Raw genomic sequence first — 21,167 nt, forward strand, 5'->3', positions numbered from 1 at the left:
CTGCGGGGGGGGGGGGGGGAGACACGACACGGACGGACGGACGATGACGGACAGTTATTAAACTTAATTACCAAAGTCCTCAATTATAAGGTTTCTTTTTTGAAATAATAACAGTATTACTTGGAAACACTTTCTTATTTTTATTTTTAACACCTAATCTTAAATCCATTTCATTCCTTTTTCTTTCCCGCCCTGCCCCTGCTGGGACTTACTATTTTTCTACTTGTTTCTTAACAAAATTATTTTTTTCTGTTGTTTAGGTGCTAGATACAGCATAACCTTTTTTCTAGTGTAATTTATGCCATTGACTATGTTGTTTATTTTAGTAAATTAATGTTAGAAAGAAACTCTCTTTTTTTCATTAATCTGTGTAAAAATGTGTGTATCTGCACGTATGTATATTTATACATGTGCATGTATATATAAATATATACAGATATAAACTTCTAGAGCACTTTTACTTTCATTTAATTCACAAGTCTTTATGAATTTCTGTGTTGGAGAAGTAAAAACGAGTATATTTCCTCCAAAACAAAATTCAAGAAAGATCCTTTAAAACATTACAATTATGGAATGTGCCATTAATTGTGATTATAACTCTCCATATTATATAACGTACTTTAATAAAAGTACTGCAATCTAGAAATATTCTTGTAGCCTTCAGTCACTGTCATGAACATGTATTTAGAACTAGATTTTAGATATCAATAAATGTTAAAAATGTTGAACTAGGTTGCATTAACGTTCCCATTATCACTATTACTAAAAATATTTGTTTTCTATTAAAATATACCTTAACATTTTCTTCTAATTGCAGCTGAATGTGGAGCCTCCACGACAAATAATGAAGGAATCTTACTGTCCCCAAATTATCCTCTTAACTATGAAAACAACCATGAATGTATTTATAGCATTCAGGTACAAGCGGGGAAAGGAATCAATATTTCTGCCAGAACATTTCACTTAGCCCAAGGAGATGTTCTTAAGGTATGTAATCATGTAACTTATTTGTTATTTCTAAACTTGTAGTTTCTCATATAGTTGAAGTTTATCTGTTTGTGATAGTACAGTATCAGGTAAGTTTATGTTAAGCGTCTCTTAGAAAATATGTATCTAAACCAGGTCCGCTTCTAAAAAGTTAAAAATTAGGCAACCTGAGGTGTTTCTGTAATCTGTCTCTTAACATATAATTTTCTGGCCACATATAATTAAAAAAGAGATTGGAACTGTAAATTAAATGTTGCCTTAATGTGTATTTGTATTCTATTATTAGTGTTAAATATTCATCATTTACATCTTTTGTAAATTCTGTTTTCTTCATCAGTATCTTTATAACTTGAGCTGTGATCTAAACATGATAAACATTACACCCAGAAGCTTAATTTAATACACTATGTACTACATTTTGTACATGAGGTGTACACTTTAAATGACTCTGATGTTACATACCACGTAAGATCTCCTGCAAAATGATAATCAGAGCAATTACAAGCAAAGAGAATTTTTGCATTAAACAAAGAAACAACAAAGGCAAAACCAGGATACTAGAACATTCAAGAGTTTTTTAGAGTGATTTCACCCTGTAAATTCAGTAGCCTTTACTTTGATTTGTTCGCAGATTTTATTAATGTATTCCCCAAAATATACATTTTCAGAGGCATATGTTGGTTAGTCAGCTACATATTTAAAGCTGATGATGATCAGGGTAAGTGTCTTTTAGCACATACCAACTAAATGCAATAAGATATCCATAAAAAGGATTAAATGATAGTCCAATATTTCGGAATACTCAATTTAATTAAACTTGCCTCTCAGAAATCAAATGAACAAGAGGTACAATGCCAATCATCTTTGAGTAAAAAAAAAAAAAGAGTTTTTCTGCCATGTAGTTATTAAAATGAGAAGTGTTATGGGAAGATACATTTCTAAGAAAAAACTATGATTCAGACTGGGTTTTATCTCATCTAACTTTAGCCATCTGAGCATTGGGTTAGGATTTTTGTCATGAGTTGTCAGACATAGGCACTTCCAAAAGGAGTTAATTATACCTAAAGCATAAGCAGACCTAAACTACCAATGTAAGATGAAATCAGGCAGCAAGAATGAAAAAAAAAAAAAAAAAGAAAGTGGTTTTAAATGAAAATAAGTGTTATGTTCATCTTAAAACAAAACACAAGCAAACCAAAATAAACCAGAGGGTACTAGATATGCAGCATGCACAGGTATGTTTATTTTATTCTGGCCTTACTGCTTATTTCAGAACCAAGTAGATACCTTTTAATTTTTACATTAATTAATACAGAAAGATTTAATTTGAAAGATGCTTAGTATTTACTAACTTATAAATAGCACGGCAAAAAAATGAACAAAACCCCCCAGTTTATTCAAGTTGCTGTTAAAACATCCAGATGATGTATGCAAGTATGCCATTTTAACACTTTTGGAATTTCTTAATGAAGCAGAAAAATTAGTGAAGTTATGGCAAGGTGTTTAAATTAACCAACATTAGCATAAGAATTGAAGTCAGGTCTTACATTTGAACTTGAATCCTTATCCATCCCAAATCACTATCCTAATACTTCTGTCCACGTTTTTCATGCCCATCCAATAAAAGTATATGGCTGCATTTTCCTCAGGACTTTCTAGGTTGAAACCATTCAACTCTGTTATCTTAGTGTAGAAGTCATAGCACTGTAGGGAGGGAGCTACAGTTATATACAGATATCTAAACTTTTTTTATATATATATATAAAAATGACTATGAATATAGAGCAATTAAAACTATTTTTTCTTTTTTTTCTTCCTTAATCATTTAATGCACATACAATTGTGAAAAGATCTAGGCACTTAAGTTTTCTCAAGTGCCATTCCAATGATGTGCACTAGAGATGTTTAACTAGAAAATCTTAACTCAGAGTTAAAGGTAAAATTCTATTTTAATATTGCCACTCAATTAATATGAACTTAAGAGTAATGCCAAATTAATTATAAATGGAGGGAAGCCACCACTCTGCTGTAAATGTCTGTGGCAGAAATAATTTGCTGTGTTTTGCAGGTATATCTATTAGATGAAAGTAATATCTAGTAATTAGAGTGTTTGTTTTTCAAGTCAGCAGCCTTGAATTATAATAATGAGCTGAAGTCCCTTCCAATCTATTAAAAAAAACCCCAAACCTACAAGAAGTGTTCTTTATTATGATTATTACTTTTTTGAGCCTGATATTGTAGCAAGACAGAGGCACTTGACCTTTAATATTGTGGGAAGTAATGGTATCTGTGGAACCCATTGTGCCTCTTCTTGCCTCATCTCTGTCCTGGTTTCAGCTGGGATGTAGTTAACTGTCTTCCTAGTAGCTGGTACAGTGCTATGTTTTGAGTTCAGTATGTGAAGAATGTTGATAACACTGATGTTTTCAGTTGTTGCTCAGTAGTGTTTAGACTAGAGTCAAGGATTTTTCAGCTTCTCATGCCCAGCCAGGGCACCTGACCCAAACTGGCCAACAGTGTATTCCATACATGTGACGTCCCATCTAGTTTAGGAACTGGGAAGTGGGGGGGCGGGGAATCGCCGCTCAGGGACTGGCTGGGTGTCGGTCGGCGGGTGGTGAGCAACTGCCCTGCGCATCATTTGTACACTTCAGTCTTTTTATTACTACTGTTGTCATTTTATTAGTGTTATTATCATTATCATTATTAGTTTCTTCTTTTCTGTTCTATTAAATCGTTCTTATCTCAACCCAGGAGTTTTACTTCTTTTCCTGATTTTCTCCCCCATCCCACTGGATGGGGGGGGAGTGAGTGAGCGGCTGCGTGGTGCTTAGTTGCTGGCTGGGGTTAAACCATGACAGTCTCTCGGATGAAGCTCTTACAAATTGTCTTAATTCCATCGGACTCTTTTTTCATGTGTTCATCTGGTAAAGGAGTCTTTTTTCAGGAAATACAAATCAGCAGTCACACATTCCAAAACTTTTATCATGGAAGCAGTTCTGAAGTTGTCTATTGATCCCTGTTATTGATTGCTTCTCATCTCCAGGAGCTGAAAAAGAATCAGTGGAAGATTTGGTGTGTGACTGATTTGGGAATATGCCTAGTATTTATCATTAATCTCTTGAAGATCAGGAAAGTAGTCTTGGTTATCCACATTTTTTTTCCTGTATTCTCTTGGACTGATTTACATTAATACCAGTAAAATATCTTTGAAGATAAGTTTGCAGGAACTTCCTTTTATTTTTGTAGAACCAGTAACTAAAATGAAAAAAGGGAAGATACTGCCTAATTTGCCTATTTGCTGACTGTGGAGAAAACAGTTTTGGCTACAGGAGTAGGACATTAGTGTTATACTTTAGTTTTAAGTGAATCAATAATAGTCAACAATGCTGTAAACCTATCTAATATATATCACTACTTTGTAAATGTATGTAAAAGTTAATGCCTTGACCAAACTCTAAGAAATCTCTGAGGTAAGTAAAGAATAATGAAGTCTTCTAGAATGAAGAATGGCAATGGAAGGAAGTTAAGTAAAAAAAAGGATTATCATCCAGTCTTACAGCAAACAGCTGAGTGACGTATAGTGAGTACACAGTTCCCTTTTAACTATGAACTAGGGAGGGTAAGGAATTCACCATTTGGAAACCAAGATATTTAAACAACAGCTTCCAGACAGGGCTTCCTTTCCCCAAACACAAATGAAGCAGCTCCGTAATATTTCATAGTTAAAGCTCAGTTTTTTAGCTACAGACTTTGGTTAAAAAATGGATAATGCATCTCTGATCTTCAGAACTGATTGATGAAAATGTTGGCAAAGTTAATCATGTACTTTGTGTTACTTTTTCTGTCAGCTAATATTTTAGATTACTAGAGCTATGCAGATAAAATTCCATTCAAAGTCTGAATAGACTGAATATTCTACTAACCTTCTGATGTTGTTTAATCAAGTCATGGGGTCTGCTGCTTACCACATGAATTAACTGACCATGGATCAAATCTATACCTGGCAAGCACTGTGAGTGAAACAATGAAACAGCTGCTTTGGGAATATAGCATTAGAGGGAAACAGCATATTTAACACAAACAAATAACTGCCCTTACAACTGCCCTTACCGTTACTCCCCAGCCAGAGAAGGTAATTCTTACTTATTCTGAACTGGTATAGAACAGAGGTTTCAGAACATATAATTTGTTATTAATTTGCTTCATTTAGTATGCAATTCTGTTTTTTTTTCTTTTTGATGTAACTGCTCCGGCTACTTATATTAATGTTGTAGGTGTTTTTTTTTGTTTGGTTGGTTGTTTTTTGTTGGAAACTATAAGAAATATATAAGTCTCTATTTTTTTTGTGTGTATGTGTGTGTATAGGGCTATAAACTGCTCTTGATAGCATCATATCGTGTTTTAATATTCATGAAAGTTTCATGAAGGCATATGAAGAATTTAAGATCTGTATAGTCATTATATGCCAATCCATTTAATATTAATCTCAAAAACTGTATAACAATTCTTTCCTTCTTTGTAATTGTACTGATAGCTGAGTTTGTGCACTCCACAGAATTCCATTTTTTTAGAGTAAACTGCCTATGTGGGAGGCAGGGAAAAAGAATACATGGTTTCCAAAGTATGAGAACACTTCTACCTGCTTTTTTTCCCTGCTTTTATCTCCCTCCACCAGTTTTTCTTCTAAACTCCATAGTCTTTGATAGCTGTAAGCAAATGCTTTAGATTTGCATGGAAAGGAACAGAATTGCCATTCTTCTACTTGCCTGAATAGTCCATTGTTAGTGGTGAACACTTTATTTGTGTTGAAATCAGTTGAATGTAGAATGTATTCTTTTATGTCAAAGATCTTTTAATATACTTCTCTAATTTACTGGGGGAAAGGCATCTTTTGTTAGAATTGAAGCTTGAACAAAGAAAACAATCATATTATCTTTATTTTCAGTAGATTTCAACATAAATAAAAATGTACCTATGCATGGTACTACTTCCATACTACTTCCATGGTACAGATTCCATAAGTAAACCTAAAACAAAAGAGAAAGGAACACCAAGTATGAAAAGGACTGAGATGGGAAGAAAACATCAGTTTTTTGTGAGGATTTTTTTTTTTTCCTTTTGTAGCAGGTTTTGCTCTTGGCAGTATATAGTGAGAGCTGATGTGCCAGATGAGATTGCACCTATGTGGAAAAAAATGGCTTTAAATATAATTTTTGATACTGTAATGAAGCAATCTTTCTTCTTCCTTCTACTAAAATGCTCAGTGCAGCAACAGGCAGGTAACAGTATGTCAGTAAACCAAATAGAATAACTGGCATTAAGGGTCCCCTTCTTCTATGCTTGGCTCAGCGCTCTGTGCTCCTGCAAAATATGGAGGATTCAGTTTTACTGTATATGTTTGCTCTCTCACTTGTGGGCCAGCTTTGAAATGTGTGCACATGATTCAGTTTTTGAGTGTTTTTGTGCAAAAGACTTTGAAGGGAGGTAATGTTTGGGACTTTCTGGTAATTTATTTCTTAAGAAACTCCACAATTGCTATCATCATCCTTTTAGGAATATCATCTTGAAAACATGAGTGAGAAATAGGTAATAAATGTAGGGGACAAAAAAACCCCCTAAACATATGGGCCCTTTTCTGTCTTTATATTAGTGCTTCTATTTGCATGTGATATAAATGATACATTTGACAGGGTGTTGACAGCCTCAGCTCTGAGCTGCTGATTTTATGTTATTTCTTCTCTTTAAAAAGGCACAGATCTTCATATCCATATGCCTTTTATGTTTCAATGGCAAATCTCAAAAATAGTTTGATTAAAATGCACAAATTTAATACATTCACTTTATACTATTCCCCTGCTAAAATTTTATGGAGTTAAATAAGTTAGCAGAAAAAAGGCCATTAATTTCCATTTAAAATTTGTTGATAGTGGAGCCCCTCGAAAGCTTAGGAAGTTTTATTTATTCTCTAACTGCAAATGCAAATATAACCCCTCATCCCCAAATTAAACATTACATCTATCAGTTCAAATTGTATTTATGTAAACAGTGTTCACTATTAACGTCGTTCTCTATAACATTTCAAAATACCATTGTGATATGAAGAATGTTGATGAAATTTTCTGTGCCTTTGCTCCTCTGTAAAAATTAATCATTTAACAGATCGGGCCTTTAAATAGCTGATAAAGGTGGCCCTCTGTTTTCCAAATAGCTTGTCACTGGCATATTCAGTCATTATACAGTCATGAATCAGTTATCTTTGCATGAATGCTATGGGATGATTTTAAGGAAAACGCATCCAACCAATAATATTTTCATAATTATTATTCTTGGCCATACATTTAGCACTCAAGTGACATAAATCCAGATGTGCTGGCAAAGCCTATAAGAAAGACTATTCCTATATTAAAAATAAGATAATGGTGCTACCTTAATTCACGTACAATCTTGTGTTCTGGATCAAATTCTGAAACTGAGTTACTAACTCATTCAAAATCTTAAGCAAAACTCCCACCTACTTTAGGAAGGTTAGAAAGAAAATGCTGGTTCTGCAAATCTCACAAGGCAATGTAGGCTGTTACCACTTTCTGTGCAACTTAAACTGTATCATTTAAATTACATCTAGAAATTTCTGTTTAGTGCCCATTAACTTGAATGAAGCACAAAAAAGACAATGTGACTTAAATTGAGAATTATACTACAAACTATGCATCCATTTATTGTCCTAAGGGACACCACACTATCTCAAGAAGAGGGCTATATGTTACTTTGAATATTTGAAAGTCGTCAACCAAAAGAAAAAAAATATATTTTAATTTCATGTTCAAATGAATCACATCCCTCCCTCATCCAAATGCAGTTCTCCTACTCAAAGAATCATAGACTGGCAGAAGTGTTAGGGTATGTTAAATTTTGTTCCTTCATAGAAATTATATAGGCTTAGAAGTATAACTGGGACAGCTAGTTAGTCCGTAAAGTAGAATTAGTGTCAACTCTGGAGACATGTCAGTGTGCCAATGTGAAAGGTTTAATATGGTAGGACAGATAACAAAATTGGCAATAAATTATGTGTTGGAAAATTCTAACATGCAGAAAATTGGTATCATGAAGTGGCTTATGGGAATTTCTGGTGAGACATTGAGAATAGTTGGTATAACTTAATAGCTTCCTTTGGTTAATTATTAGTGATACATGCATAGCAGGAAATGGATTACTCTTATGTAGTGTTTAAAAATAAAATAAATCCTGAATACTTGGGTGTTATAAGTAGCTTGGAGAGATTAGGAGAAAGAGCATCAAATTTAAGCTGGGTTTTCTTTAAGTTTGTCATGATGTAAATATCTTTGTGGGATAGTAGTAATTCTCCTGGAATGGGTGTTTTTTCTTTCAGTTACCAAAACAAAACTAAGTCTATTTCAGAACTAATTTTCTGTTGGTTTTTTTCTGGCTTGGTTACTGATCTCAGTATAGTTTTAAAGAAGTTTTAAATAAAATAGATAAATCCATTTTAATACTATTTTATATATTTTAATATTACTTTTTAGTTGATAAGCATTAATTGCACCTTTTTTTTCCTTTAATTTCTTATTTTTACTCCATTTAAGGACAATGGCATTTAAATGTGAAGTTTGCTTGGAATTTATTTGCTTGTTTCAGTAAGATACAAGAAATGATGCCAAGTCATTTTGCTGTGCTTCTTAAACTGTTGTACAATTATTTATTCATCAGAGGTGACTAGAAGTGGCTTATTTGTTTTATTTCAGCATATCATTAAATGTGAAGTCTTTGTTATTACTAGAGACATAAGGATTTCTGCAAAATAGGATTTACATGTGTGTCATTCTCACAGAGGGGGAACGGGCATCAGTATTTCACATTCGCTTTGTTGCCTCACTACTATTGCTGGTGTATTTGTTTTGATTTCTTTGTGGTATAGATTCCTGTTTACAAATGAAAGATTTAATTACATTTTAAATTAACACAATTAGATCTTATTTAGAACTGGAGACAATTCTCTGTTTTTTTACTAGAGCTTTAGAATTTCCCTCTATTGCAATTAAAAAATTATTCAGAGGTCAATTTACTGATTTGCACGTGAATTTTTTCTTAAAAAACATTTATCAAATTTTTAGTTATCATAGAAGGCACTAAATAAATCTTACAGGACAGAGTGGCTGGCTTAGCTATTATTAAGTTATAGTTTAACTATTTTTAGGAATTAGAGGAATGCTTTAAAGCAACCAAGCTTGTAAAGAAATTTGCTGGGAATTATTAAAAGATTGTTTTATATATTTAGTAGTCTGATAGAAGTTTCCATTTCAAATATGGAAAAGAACAACTCTTGAAGACAAAGAAATAATAATAGTGCTGTATTCCAATTTACATATAGATTACATGACTCTTTCAACTTACAGAAGCAGTTGTTCGACTTATTTTATTTCCTAGTCTCCTTTTACTTTATAGTCATATTTGAACCTCTCTTTACATAGAAAAAGAATTCAGTGATTTATTTAACGAGCCAAATTTGGGGAGATGTGAGCTTTTCTATTATGCCATCTCAGTGACTTGAGGCAGACACAGATACACAAAATAGTTGTTTGCTAATAGTTTATGACCAGCATTGCAATACTGGCAGTGAAAGAGAAAACACAGAGGTTTAAAAACATCAAGCTGATATGGCACCTCTGTCTACTTCTATTGTTAGGCAGAAAAGGAACTGACATGTTTTAAATTGTGCATTTGAAAAATCATCACAATTAAGTCAGTTTAACTCAAGAGAGGCAAACAGCATATCCAAATAGTACTTCAGGTTGACTGGCAATAGATCTTCCTTGGCAGAGCTGTCCTTGCTCTTAATGGAGATGTACAGAATTATTTTGTAAATCAAATATCTCATTTTATTTTTCATAATTGTAAAACTCTCATTTGTTTTACAGATCTATGATGGCAAAGACAACACTGCTCACCTGCTGGGTGCATATTCTGGGGCATCATTAAGAGGCCTAACGCTAAGTAGTACTTCAAATCATTTGTGGTTGGAATTTAACTCAGACATGGAGGGCACTGATGAAGGTTTTCAGCTTGTGTATACCAGTAAGTATTTGAGAAAATAGTAGTAATAGATTTATGATTTTAAAGGCATGAAAATTCTTTGCTCATAAGATGAAAATACAGTCAAAAGACAAATAATGACAAAATCAACAGCAAATCAGTCATCACTCATCAAAATAATATAGTTCCATAGTTGTACCTCAAAAAACCCTAAACATGTAGCATACTGAAACCTTGCTTTGACAGTTCTTTGCATAGTTTGATGCTTAAACCACTTTTTTTTCTAGAGGGTTATTTTGAAGTTTTTTCAGCCTTGGAAAGGATAAGAAAAAAATTTCAGTTGTATTAGCATATAAAAATATCTAAGCATGTGAGTAGTTTTAAATGTGTAACTAAAACCCATTGTTTCATAAAGATAATTTGTAAGTAAAAGACATTCTCCATCTCAAGACTCATGTTCAATACTAACTTTGCATTAGACTAGCAATTTCTCACTTTGGATTATTGTTTAGAATAATCCAATTTGGAACCAAAATGATAAAGAAAGATACCTAAAAAAACCTTCTTACATAAATGTAGACTGACAAAATTAAACTACAAAGATTAGAAGAGGAAAAATCTTATCAGATCTTTGGCTTAGAGGGTATACGGGAAACAGCGATACACATATATTTTATCAAGTGGCAGCTTCTGAAAATATATGTGATTGTTACATGTATCTATTGGCATGCAGTGTATATGACTTCTTTACTGCATAATTATTTCATCGTTGCTGAATTATTATATAAAACCAACTTTTAGCAAGCAGAACAGTATTATAAGGTAATTCTGCAATGCAGCTGTCAACATCCTTTTTTCTCCTTGTGCTTACATCATTTATTTTTGCCTATTCAAAAAATATTCTTATGTTTCAAAAACTCTCCATCATGTTTTTAAAACTAACGCTAATGAAAATAATGTAAGTCTAGCAGAATGAAAGGAAAATATTTCAAGATATTACAAGAGTATGTAATTATTTTTCCAGTGAAAGTTGCATAATTATAACATGTAATAACCTGTGATAGCATAGGGCTGTACCCTATGATTAAAGATAGGCCTTTCAGTGCTGTGCTACTACAGAAATGTCAAGGTATTTCATTTTTCTTATTTATATAGGTACATCCAAGCCCAGCACTTGAACCTTATCATTAACATTTCCTGGTTTTTGAGACAGGCATTCTCATAGAATACACTTTCCGAGCCTGAACAGTTATTAGCCTTAACAGTGCTGAATCTTCTTTTGTAGATATTTGTAGAATTGGAAGAGAAAAAGTGAGAAAAACTCAGGGGTCAAAATAAAGACAGGAAGGAAACAGAAAAAGAGAAACCAAGTGATGCAAAGGTGGTCAATCATCACTTCCCACAAGCAGACCAATGCCCAGCCAGTATCTGAGCAATGGCCCCTTTGGAAAGACTAACCCCCAGTTTTATTGCTCAGCAAGACATTATATGGCATGGAATATCTCTTTGGTCACTTGGGGTCAGCTGTCCCAGCAGTGCCCACCTCCAGCCTACTTGCTGAGAGGGCAGAGTGAGAAACAGAGGACTTGATGCTGTGCAAGTACTGCTCAACGATAGCAGAAACATTGACTAAACCAGTGTTGATAACACACCAATCTAAATCACAGCACTGTATGGTCTGCTATGAAGATAATAAACTCCATCCCAGCCAGACTCAATATACTCCATCTCCTTTATACTCTCCCTTCAGATTTATATGCATGGATAAGATCCCCTCAAGCCTTCTCTTCTCCAGGCTGAACAGTCTCAATTCTCTATGCCTTTAGCTATAGGAGAGATGCTCCCATCCCTTAATCATCTTAGTGGCCCTTCACTGGACTTTCTTCATTAGCTCCACATCTTGTACTGGGGAGCCCAGAACTGGGCACTATACTCCAGATGTGGCCTCAACAGTGCTTAGGGTAGATGGGAAGGATCATGTCTGTTGACCTGCTGGCAACATGCCTCCTAATACAGCCCAGGATACCATTAGCCTTCTTTGCTGCGAGGGCACATTGCTGGCTCATGTTGAGCTTGGCATCCATCAGGACCTCCAGTATGCTTCTGCAAAGCTGCTTTCCAGCTGGGTGGCCCCCAGCATATTCTGGTGCATGGGGTTGTTCCTCCCCAGGTTGAGGACTTTGCACATCTCCTTACTGAACTTCCTGATGTTCATGTCAGCCTGTTTGTCCAGCCTGTCGAAGTCCCTCTGGATGGCAGCATGACCCTCTGGTGTACCAGCCAGTCCTCCCAGGTTGGTGTTATCATCAAATTTCCTGAGGGTGTGCTCTGCCCCTTCATCCAGATCATTAATGAAGATGTTGAACAGGATTGGACACAGTATTAACCCCTACAGCACACCACTAGCTACTGGCCTCCAACTAGATTTCATGCCACTGTTCATCACCTGTTGGCCATTTCCCATTTTGGGAAAGACAGCTAATATTTGTTTTGCATAGTTATAAACAATGAAACCTTCCAAAAGTACCATGGGCTTAACCTTATGCTTTTAAGCAGAAAAAAAATCCCCACAAGATGTAATGAAACATTCTGTGTCTTCAGGGACACATTGTGAGGATTCGTGTTCTTTCAGTTGCCTAAAATAGCCAACTGTTGCCTTTCTAGATCTCTCCACTATGCTCCTAGCTATCAGGTGCTTCTCCAGAAGGATACAGTTTTCCCTTTGGTCCTGTTGCCAGAACTGCCAGCACTGTGTGGATAGCTGAAATAACTTAGGGCAGCAAAAATGCTTCTGGTACCTATGCTTAGGCAATGGAGTTACTTGTTCACCTTCAAGAGGGAAGTGATCAGTTAAAAAGACTAGTTTGGTGCTGTGTCTATAAGCAGGCCATCCAGAGTTGAGGACGTTTCAGTGATCGAGGCAAATTTTAACTTCTTTTCACACAGTATGATCAACATTTTTCTTAGACAGGAAATTCTAACTTGTCAGTAAGTATCCAGACTGGCAATATCAAAAAAGGTTCTTTGTTTGGAACTCACATTAACCCCTTTTAGAGCTCTTGCAGTGCAGTCTGTTCTGGGAAACAATAGCTTGACTAGGAATGAGAAAAGTTCAGCTCAGAGCTTGTGAAGGCTCTTCAGGAGGTGAGCCATTTTCAGTGAGACATTAAATGAGGTGACGGAAGAACAGGGAAGATAGAGCATTTGACCTATTTTTTTCCTTATGTGAGCAAACAGCCTTACCCAACCTGAAGTATTTTGTCTGTAAAATAAAATAATGACCATTTTTTCAATCAATCAATGATAATGATTCAGTACCTGAGGAGAGATTGTGAAAGGCTACCAACTGTTGACCAGATGGACAAATACTGTGTAAGTGACTTCACTAAACAATGCAGATGCGAAAACCCCTTAATTTGCTCCCATGTCACCTACATATAAGAATATCAATCTGACACAAAGTACCTTTTTTACCGACAAACAGTTTGAGCTGCATGGTATTGATAAAAAACGTTTGGTTTTGAACAAAGCGAGGTTTTGAGCTGCTTCTCTGTTAATAACAGAAAATCTTACTTGTAATAGAAAATATTTCCACCAAATTACAGTTTATGTTTCCCAAAATGTTAATATGCTTCCTTGTTTCCATATAATGCATAAGTCATTTTGTTTCCTTCTTGCTCCACGTCTCTTAATTCTCCAAAATGTCCAAATTGTTTGGCTTGAATTCTCTATATCATCATTATCATTGCTTCCTCCATGTAGTTTTTAAATTTACAATCTACTTAATGCAGGATTATGGTAGGTATTGATGAATATAACAGTATTTCTTTGGTGCCATAGGTGCTATTGTGCTGCTGTTGTTACTGTGCACAATAACAAATCTGCTGTGCAGTTTTGTTTATGAGTCTTTAAATGTCTATTCAAAAACTAGATTGTCATCAAAATAAATGGACAATCACTTTAACTGCCATTTTATCATTTATCATATCATTTTAGAACTGATTGATAATGGTAATGAATTTCCTTCTAAGTCTTTAATTGGACTCTTAGGAAAAATGTTATGACACAGTTTGGTTTGCATGCTCTAAGTGAGGGGTATAGACAGTTATCCTTTAGACTGTTTAAAAACAGAGAAGAAACTTTAAATATGTTGTTACATGAAGTCTGAAAATGTTTGCTTTCCATTGGAAAACAGAAAATCTTAATTTCATTAATATATCTATTTCTTTGATTTTTTAACTATAACGTGTTATTCCTACCACAGGTTTTGAGCTTTCACATTGTGAGGACCCTGGTGTGCCACAGTTTGGATATAAAATCAGTGACCAAGGCCATTTTGCTGGAAGCACTATAATTTATGGATGCAATCCAGGTTATACACTCCATGGAAGTAGCCTTTTAAAGTGTATGACTGGAGAAAGAAGGGCATGGGACTATCCTCTGCCATCATGTATTGGTAGTAGACTCTTATTTTTTATTTAATTAAATTATTACCGGAATATAAGAAAGAAAAAATATAAGGATTGTTAGATCTATGTGAAATCTGATCTGTATGTATAGAGATCTAGTTACACATATATTTACACATCTGTGTGCATAGATCTCATCTAAGTCTATGAGAGTGGTGTTGCTTTTTTTAGGTTAAGAAAAGATAGTAATTATTAAACGTTCGTGCATACTGAAATTCCTAATGCGTGAAAATCTAGTTATAGTCAGCAAATAGTCAACATAAAAAGACAGCTTAATCAGAAAGCCAGGACCATATATGTTTTATGAGGGGTTCTAAAACCAGTATTTTTTTTTTTTTATTTCATCTAACTAACACTAAGCTAGAAAACTTTTCACATATTTACATATAAATACTACAAAATAAATTAAAAGAAAAACTTAATATGTCTGTATCTCTTAATATCTTTACTTGGCTTCTGTTATGTTGCTGTGATGAATAACACAATATTATGCCCTTTATTACAATATCATGATAACTTTATAGGTTGTGCAGGTACCTACAGGCTCAATTCCTGAGCAAAAAGATGACAATACTTGAATATTCTAGTAAATTTCTTCCTTTTTCATCTTTTGGAGGAAATTTGGATTGAGTGAGTAGGGGAAGCAAGAGGTGAAATGCACTTTGTGCCTAGATTTAAGTGTGACAGAAAAGAGTGTACTTTGACATATCTTCATCAAGACATAAAGCCCATTTAAGAAAAATATGCAACAAATAAGAACTGAACAGCTCTCTTAGAGTAATATTTAGGGAAAAATTGCTTAAATCCCACTGTGATAAGCCTTAGCTAATTTCTACATCATTCAGGGTATACGAAACCAAAGAATTAGGGGGAAAGCATGGCACTGGAACATGCAAGTAGCAAATAGGAGGTGTACAAAGAACATATGATGGAAGTTGAAACAAAAAGATCAGATAAAATGTGAAGGTGCCAGAAATTTGAAGTTAAAAGTTTCAATATCAAATTACATTTTCAGTTCCATTATAAGCATTAAAAATCATAGAATGTGTCACCATAGTAACACTCAGCTATATATGTGAGTTCTTGCTTAGTTTTAAAACAGACCAAGGTGAAAATGTCTAAAATTATTCCTTCATTATTTTATTGATTATATAGATTACGTACTGTGCGCTATTGGCACTAACTGGGGGAGCTTCAATTTTCTCATATTCTAAGCAAATACTGAAAACCTCATATAGTTCAAATCTAGACAGTTTACTGGATGGGGATCACTAGAACAGCTCACAGGTGGGAGTTGAACACTGTTGTTGTGTGTCCCCTACATGACAGAAGCTTTTTGGAGGAAGGTCCCTGGACTTAATTATTCAGCAGTTCCTTCCCAAAATAGATGCATACAGCTCAAAAGGTACAGGTTGGCCACCTTTGGATTAGGAAGTGAGCCAGATTCAGAGCTGATATAAACTAACAAAAAATTTCAGTGAACTGAAATCCAGAGTTGAATCTGGACATCTGTTAAAAGTGATGATATGCTGCATATACTCAAGGTTTTATATTCTTTTTTGTTTCAATACTGGTAAACTATGCAACTTAAATTACTATCTTTCAAAAAAAATAACACAAATTAAGCACCTGGGTTTTTGCACTGCCACCAGACTGTGAAAACTGCAATACAGTTATTCCAAAATGTTCTATATAGGTGAATCTACTTAGAATGTGAATCAACCTGTGGTGTAAACTTACTGAGTTTTGAATCAATCTTACTCAAAACATATCTATTAGTCTGCTATTCACAGGGAGGTTACTTATCCATCCAGTTCAGAATACCATGTATTTGTATATATTGCTCTTCATTAAGTAAACAAAAGTACATAGATGGTGTCATTTTAATGAGCTTAGAAATTATTTATATTGATTTTGTCTGAATCAATTGGGTATTTCTCCATAGCCAAATAATAAAACATGTTACTTGCATCCAGAGAAGAGTTAAATAGCTGTACAGCTGTTGTCTGTATCAGCAGTAGCATCCACCCCAAAGCGAGGATTGCATAGGTTTGGCTAAATAGATTTTAAAAGAAATTTAATTAGAACAAGTGAGGTTTTTTTGTATAGACAAGCTTAAGAAATCAAAAAAAATTTGAATGCCAATTGTAAATAATGATCTTGAATTCCACATACCTTTTGGTTTTTCATATTAATTATGGATCACTGCAGATGCTTTAAAATACTCTTGAAGGGATGCAGTATGAATCCTATAAAATGTCTTCTTGCACTGAAAAATGTATAGTAAAAGATTAATGATGCAACATGAGGAAATTGGCTAGAAGAGAACTGGGAAGACAGAGGGCAGTTAAGAAATGCACAATATGATCAGTAAAAAAAGCATGCTCAGATTAGAAATATTCCTCAGAAAACAAAAAAATTGCATCACAACAGTTTTTGTATAGTACTGAGACCTCTTTCAGATATCTCTTTAATATGTCCAAACAGAAGCCTGGGTCTGAACATATCTTAGTCATTTGTGATCAAAACAGTCAGATTTTGAGACTTTTAATTCAGTAATGGGTTAAATAGCAGGAGGTGAAGATGAATCAGCAGTAAAACGGTTCTAACATTTCTGGTTTATAGGAATCCTTCTTTAAACATTCACTTTTAGTTAGAATTAGATTGAAACTAAACCTCTTTGCTATGAAAGGAAATTGAAAAAACAAACAAACAAAAAGATTTTTTGCAAGACTTGCCCTTTATTTCCAGAGTACTTGTTCATGAGTCAGGTAGCTGTATGCACTCAAGTTTCATACTTACAAGAACTTGGTCCCAGCCCACTACAAGATCTTTATGGTCTACAGATTGTTCAGGCAAACCTTGAGAATCTGTGAAAACAGTGATGCTTTGCTTGAAATATTTTAGGTTGGCATGTACAAATAAAATTATTTCCCTGGATATTTATGAGCAACATAAGTCAACAGACACTTTAATTTGCTGCTACTATCAGAAATTGGCTTAAAAATGCTACTGTTCTTGTTTTAGTATCATTTCATGGAAGAATGTGACATTGACAAGACAACAAGAAAACTTTTCAAGCAGCTGTAGTAATCATAAATCTTAAACACGTAGTAAATATTACAATATGACATACTATCCATGGAATTTGCAGGAAGAAATGTAGTATAATATGTATTTCCTTTAACTTGACATCCTTAGGAGAATCTTTAGTATTGACACCTGGAGGCAAAATTAAGATTCTTAATTAGGATTTTCTTCGTAGTAAGCAATCTGGAGATGTAACATAAAAAGGGTTTTGCTCTGTTACTCCTGAATGCAACCTGAGAGGATGCTGCTTTCTGAGAATTCACCACTTTCACAGCTGATTCAGCAACCAGCAAAACTGGGGAGCTGGAACCTTGCTGTAGAGGCAGAAATAAACCACAGGGGAGAGAGGGAACCTGCAAAAATCATAATAAAAAGGCAAACCAGTTATCCTCTGTGAAAATTAGAAATTGTAAACTTGTAGTTGTTCAGTGGTCCTGGATGAAATGTAATTAATTTTAAATTTCATTCAGTTTGTCAGTGAGTAATTTTTTCTTTATAGTGTACTCTATTTATATCCTTACTGTGTTGGAAGAATAATAGACTATGCTGTCCTCTGAATTGAATAATTATGAAAGATTTTTTTAAAAGAGTGCTTAGGAATTAACAGATTGGCGAAGTGCTTCAAAAAGATATGAAAGGCCACCTGTCTCTGCAAATTTGCTTTTATTATGTCAGAAAATCTATCAAGAGTAGCATTTCAATTATATTTTACCACAGAACTCACAGATCATTATGTAATAAATCTCCCAACTAGATGTTTTGGGTAATTTTAAATCAAAATAAAACTGCATTTTAACTATACCAAGAAATCTAATCAAAGGATTATTTTGCCTTTGCACTTCACAAGAGAGAAAGCATTAGAGGGACTTTAAAAGGAAAAAAAGCAAAATAGGAAGGCTTTAAAGGCCTCAAGTTTTCTCAGAGATTAGGTATTAAGATTATGAAATACTCAGTTTTGCTTAATGACTGGGTGAGGCCATCTAAGAGGGAAGTACTTGCCATCTGTTATCCTCTAAGAAATACTATAGCTTCACTGTGAGGACAAGTTTTGAGTAAGAAGTTTTAAACTTTTTTTTTTTTCTAGGCTGAAAGGCTGATTTTCTCTCCGAATAGCTTGGTTTTATTTAGTATGTTTCATCTCTTTTTTTAAAAAAATATATATTTTATTTTGTACTTACTTATTTAGTTTTCTGAATTTAATTCTACTGCTTTAGGGTGGCAGGGTGTTCTTGGGTTTGTTTGGGGTTTTTTTCAAGTAACAATCCATGCTCCTTCCTTTATATAATGGTATGTTTTCTAATCATTACAGTATGTTCAAAATTATTAGAAAAACATAGGTGACAAAGGAAAATATAAACGTATTCAAATAAAACCATATTTACATGTTCCTTTCCCAAGGCATTTCAAGTCCTTATATGTTGTCTTACAATCTCAGGGCATGGTCAGTTTTGTTGTGTTACTTATTCAGCAAGAGAGTAGATGTATAAATTGGTTGCTCAGATGATTAGCTGGAAGACCATCTGTAATGAACTAAAAGTAACACATTATGTAATGTTTTTTATTAGCTGAATGTGGAGGCCGTTTTAAAGGAGAATCATCAGGAAGAATCTTGTCTCCTGGCTATCCTTTTCCCTATGACAACAATCTGCGTTGCATGTGGATGATTGAAGTAGACCCAGGAAATATTGTCAGGTACTGGAAACAAATCTTAGAACAAATCTTTTTGATTATATAATAACCAAATCTTACCTGTAGAGTGGAGAAAAAAAGGGATTTAGCATTTAAAATTTAAGATTCAGCTCAAGGGCAGTATTTTTGGCATTCTAAGTTTGAATATGTAGGTTTGTGTTGAAACTGTCTATTTTTTAATGAACATTGTCTCATGAAGATCAAGCTTTAAAATTGGTTACATTTCTGTGAAACTCTGATGAATTTTAAACCAATTTATAAGTGTATATATGCAGACATATATACAGACTAGAACTGTTAACTGGAAATCTGAATAAAAAATATCTAATATGATGCTATTTTAATGCCAGAATTAGAAGATTGAATATGTACAAAGTAAAAAGTGTTGGAGTCAGCAGAACCGTTTAGTGGAAGAGTCTACATTTTTAAAAAAAAACCCTGCATTTCAGTAATTATTTTAGTTAGACCTTTTTTTATTCACATTGTATCACTAATTGTATGAGTTCATAGTTCTATTAAATTTGTTTTGATGAGAACATGGTATCATATATGAGAACATGGAAATCAAAGTCTGTTTGCTTTTTTCGTTTAGTTTTGTTGCTAAAGATATGTTGTTGGGTAACATGAAAACTGACAATAAAATCATGGTATTCCTACAGCCTCCAATTTCTTGCCTTTGATACTGAGGCATCCCATGACATTCTACGAGTTTGGGATGGTCCACCTGAGAATGAGATGTTACTCAAAGAAATTAGTGGATCCCTTGTTCCTGAAGGCATTCACAGTACACTCAACGTAGTAACTATACAGTTTGACACAGATTTCTATATCAGCAAATCTGGATTCGCCATACAGTTTTCAAGTAAGTTGGTAATTTTTATTTTTTTTTTAATAAGGTGGTTCACTCACAGTTAATTGTAGGGCTGGGAACAATTGAAATCAGTGTAAACATTTCTGACTTTGTTAGGGAAAGAATTGGCCCAGACTTACAGATTTGCTGTAAAGTTATATTTTTATCTTAAAAAAAAATTAAAAAATCATGTCCTTTGCTAGTTTGGCTTTGTTTCAAGGGTAGCTGTGGCAGTGCCAGAATGCTTATAATTATGACCAGTGTTTTTCACAAGGGAGGTGATGTAGGCGTGTTAAAGACTTCATCCTTTCCTAATCAATAAGCATTTCTGCTTTCAGAGACATCTGTGTGGAGTTTTCATTCCTGCTTGTATAGGATGAAATGGGAAATAGCAGTACAGGAACAGCAGTGTCCTTCTCCCTTTTGCCTTCTAGCGCTATTTCATCTTATTACAGGCAGCATAGTGACAAATCTAAACAGTTACTTAACTGTTATTGAATCCCTTTAGACATTTTTAGTGCTGATACAGAAGAAATCATTGAGTGAAGTCCATTTTGACCTTTTTTTTTTCTGGTCAGTGAAATTTATATATAATTTTTTCAAGATTGGCAAGATCTCTTTTAATATCATAATTTTGTTTGGCAGTAGCAATATTTCTAACATGGGTTGACACAGACACTCTTAATGATAACACTGTTTACCTTGTTGTGCTTCCTGTGCTTGGTAGTTGTATTAGCCCTTGTTTTCCCCTACCCTGATTCTTCCTGTGTATATGAGAAATACACATGTGCGCACACAGTAATCGGAATGAAGAATGAAGTATGTGAATGAGAGGACAAAGTAAAAGATATTTAATATATAGTGAAAGAGTGCCTCTGCTCCATCTGCTGGTTTTTGAAGCCATGAATAGTTTTTTTTATTCCTTAGATCCAAGATATTTTTGCCATTTTACCACCTTACCCCCTTTCAGAGCCTGTTTGGGAGAATCTCACATATCTGCTCCTTTATTTAATGTTGAGGCCAAAAAGGGA

General features: G+C 34.2%; 1 protein-coding gene across 1 annotated transcript in view; it reads left to right on the forward strand.

Moving 5' to 3' along the window:
* The window catches only part of CSMD3 (CUB and Sushi multiple domains 3), a 659,839-nt gene that overhangs the window by 401,335 nt on the left and 237,337 nt on the right, over positions 1-21,167 (forward strand). Inside the window, exons 21-25 of the mRNA XM_010577127.1 lie at positions 818-987; positions 9,924-10,080; positions 14,303-14,494; positions 19,163-19,289; positions 19,946-20,148. Coding sequence (XP_010575429.1) covers positions 818-987; positions 9,924-10,080; positions 14,303-14,494; positions 19,163-19,289; positions 19,946-20,148 — 849 coding nt within the window. The remainder of the gene's footprint in view (positions 1-817; positions 988-9,923; positions 10,081-14,302; positions 14,495-19,162; positions 19,290-19,945; positions 20,149-21,167) is intronic.

The sequence above is a fragment of the Haliaeetus leucocephalus genome, unplaced genomic scaffold (genome assembly GCF_000737465.1).
Source record: "Haliaeetus leucocephalus isolate CR32 unplaced genomic scaffold, Haliaeetus_leucocephalus-4.0 Scaffold555, whole genome shotgun sequence".
NCBI lineage: Eukaryota > Metazoa > Chordata > Aves > Accipitriformes > Accipitridae > Haliaeetus > Haliaeetus leucocephalus.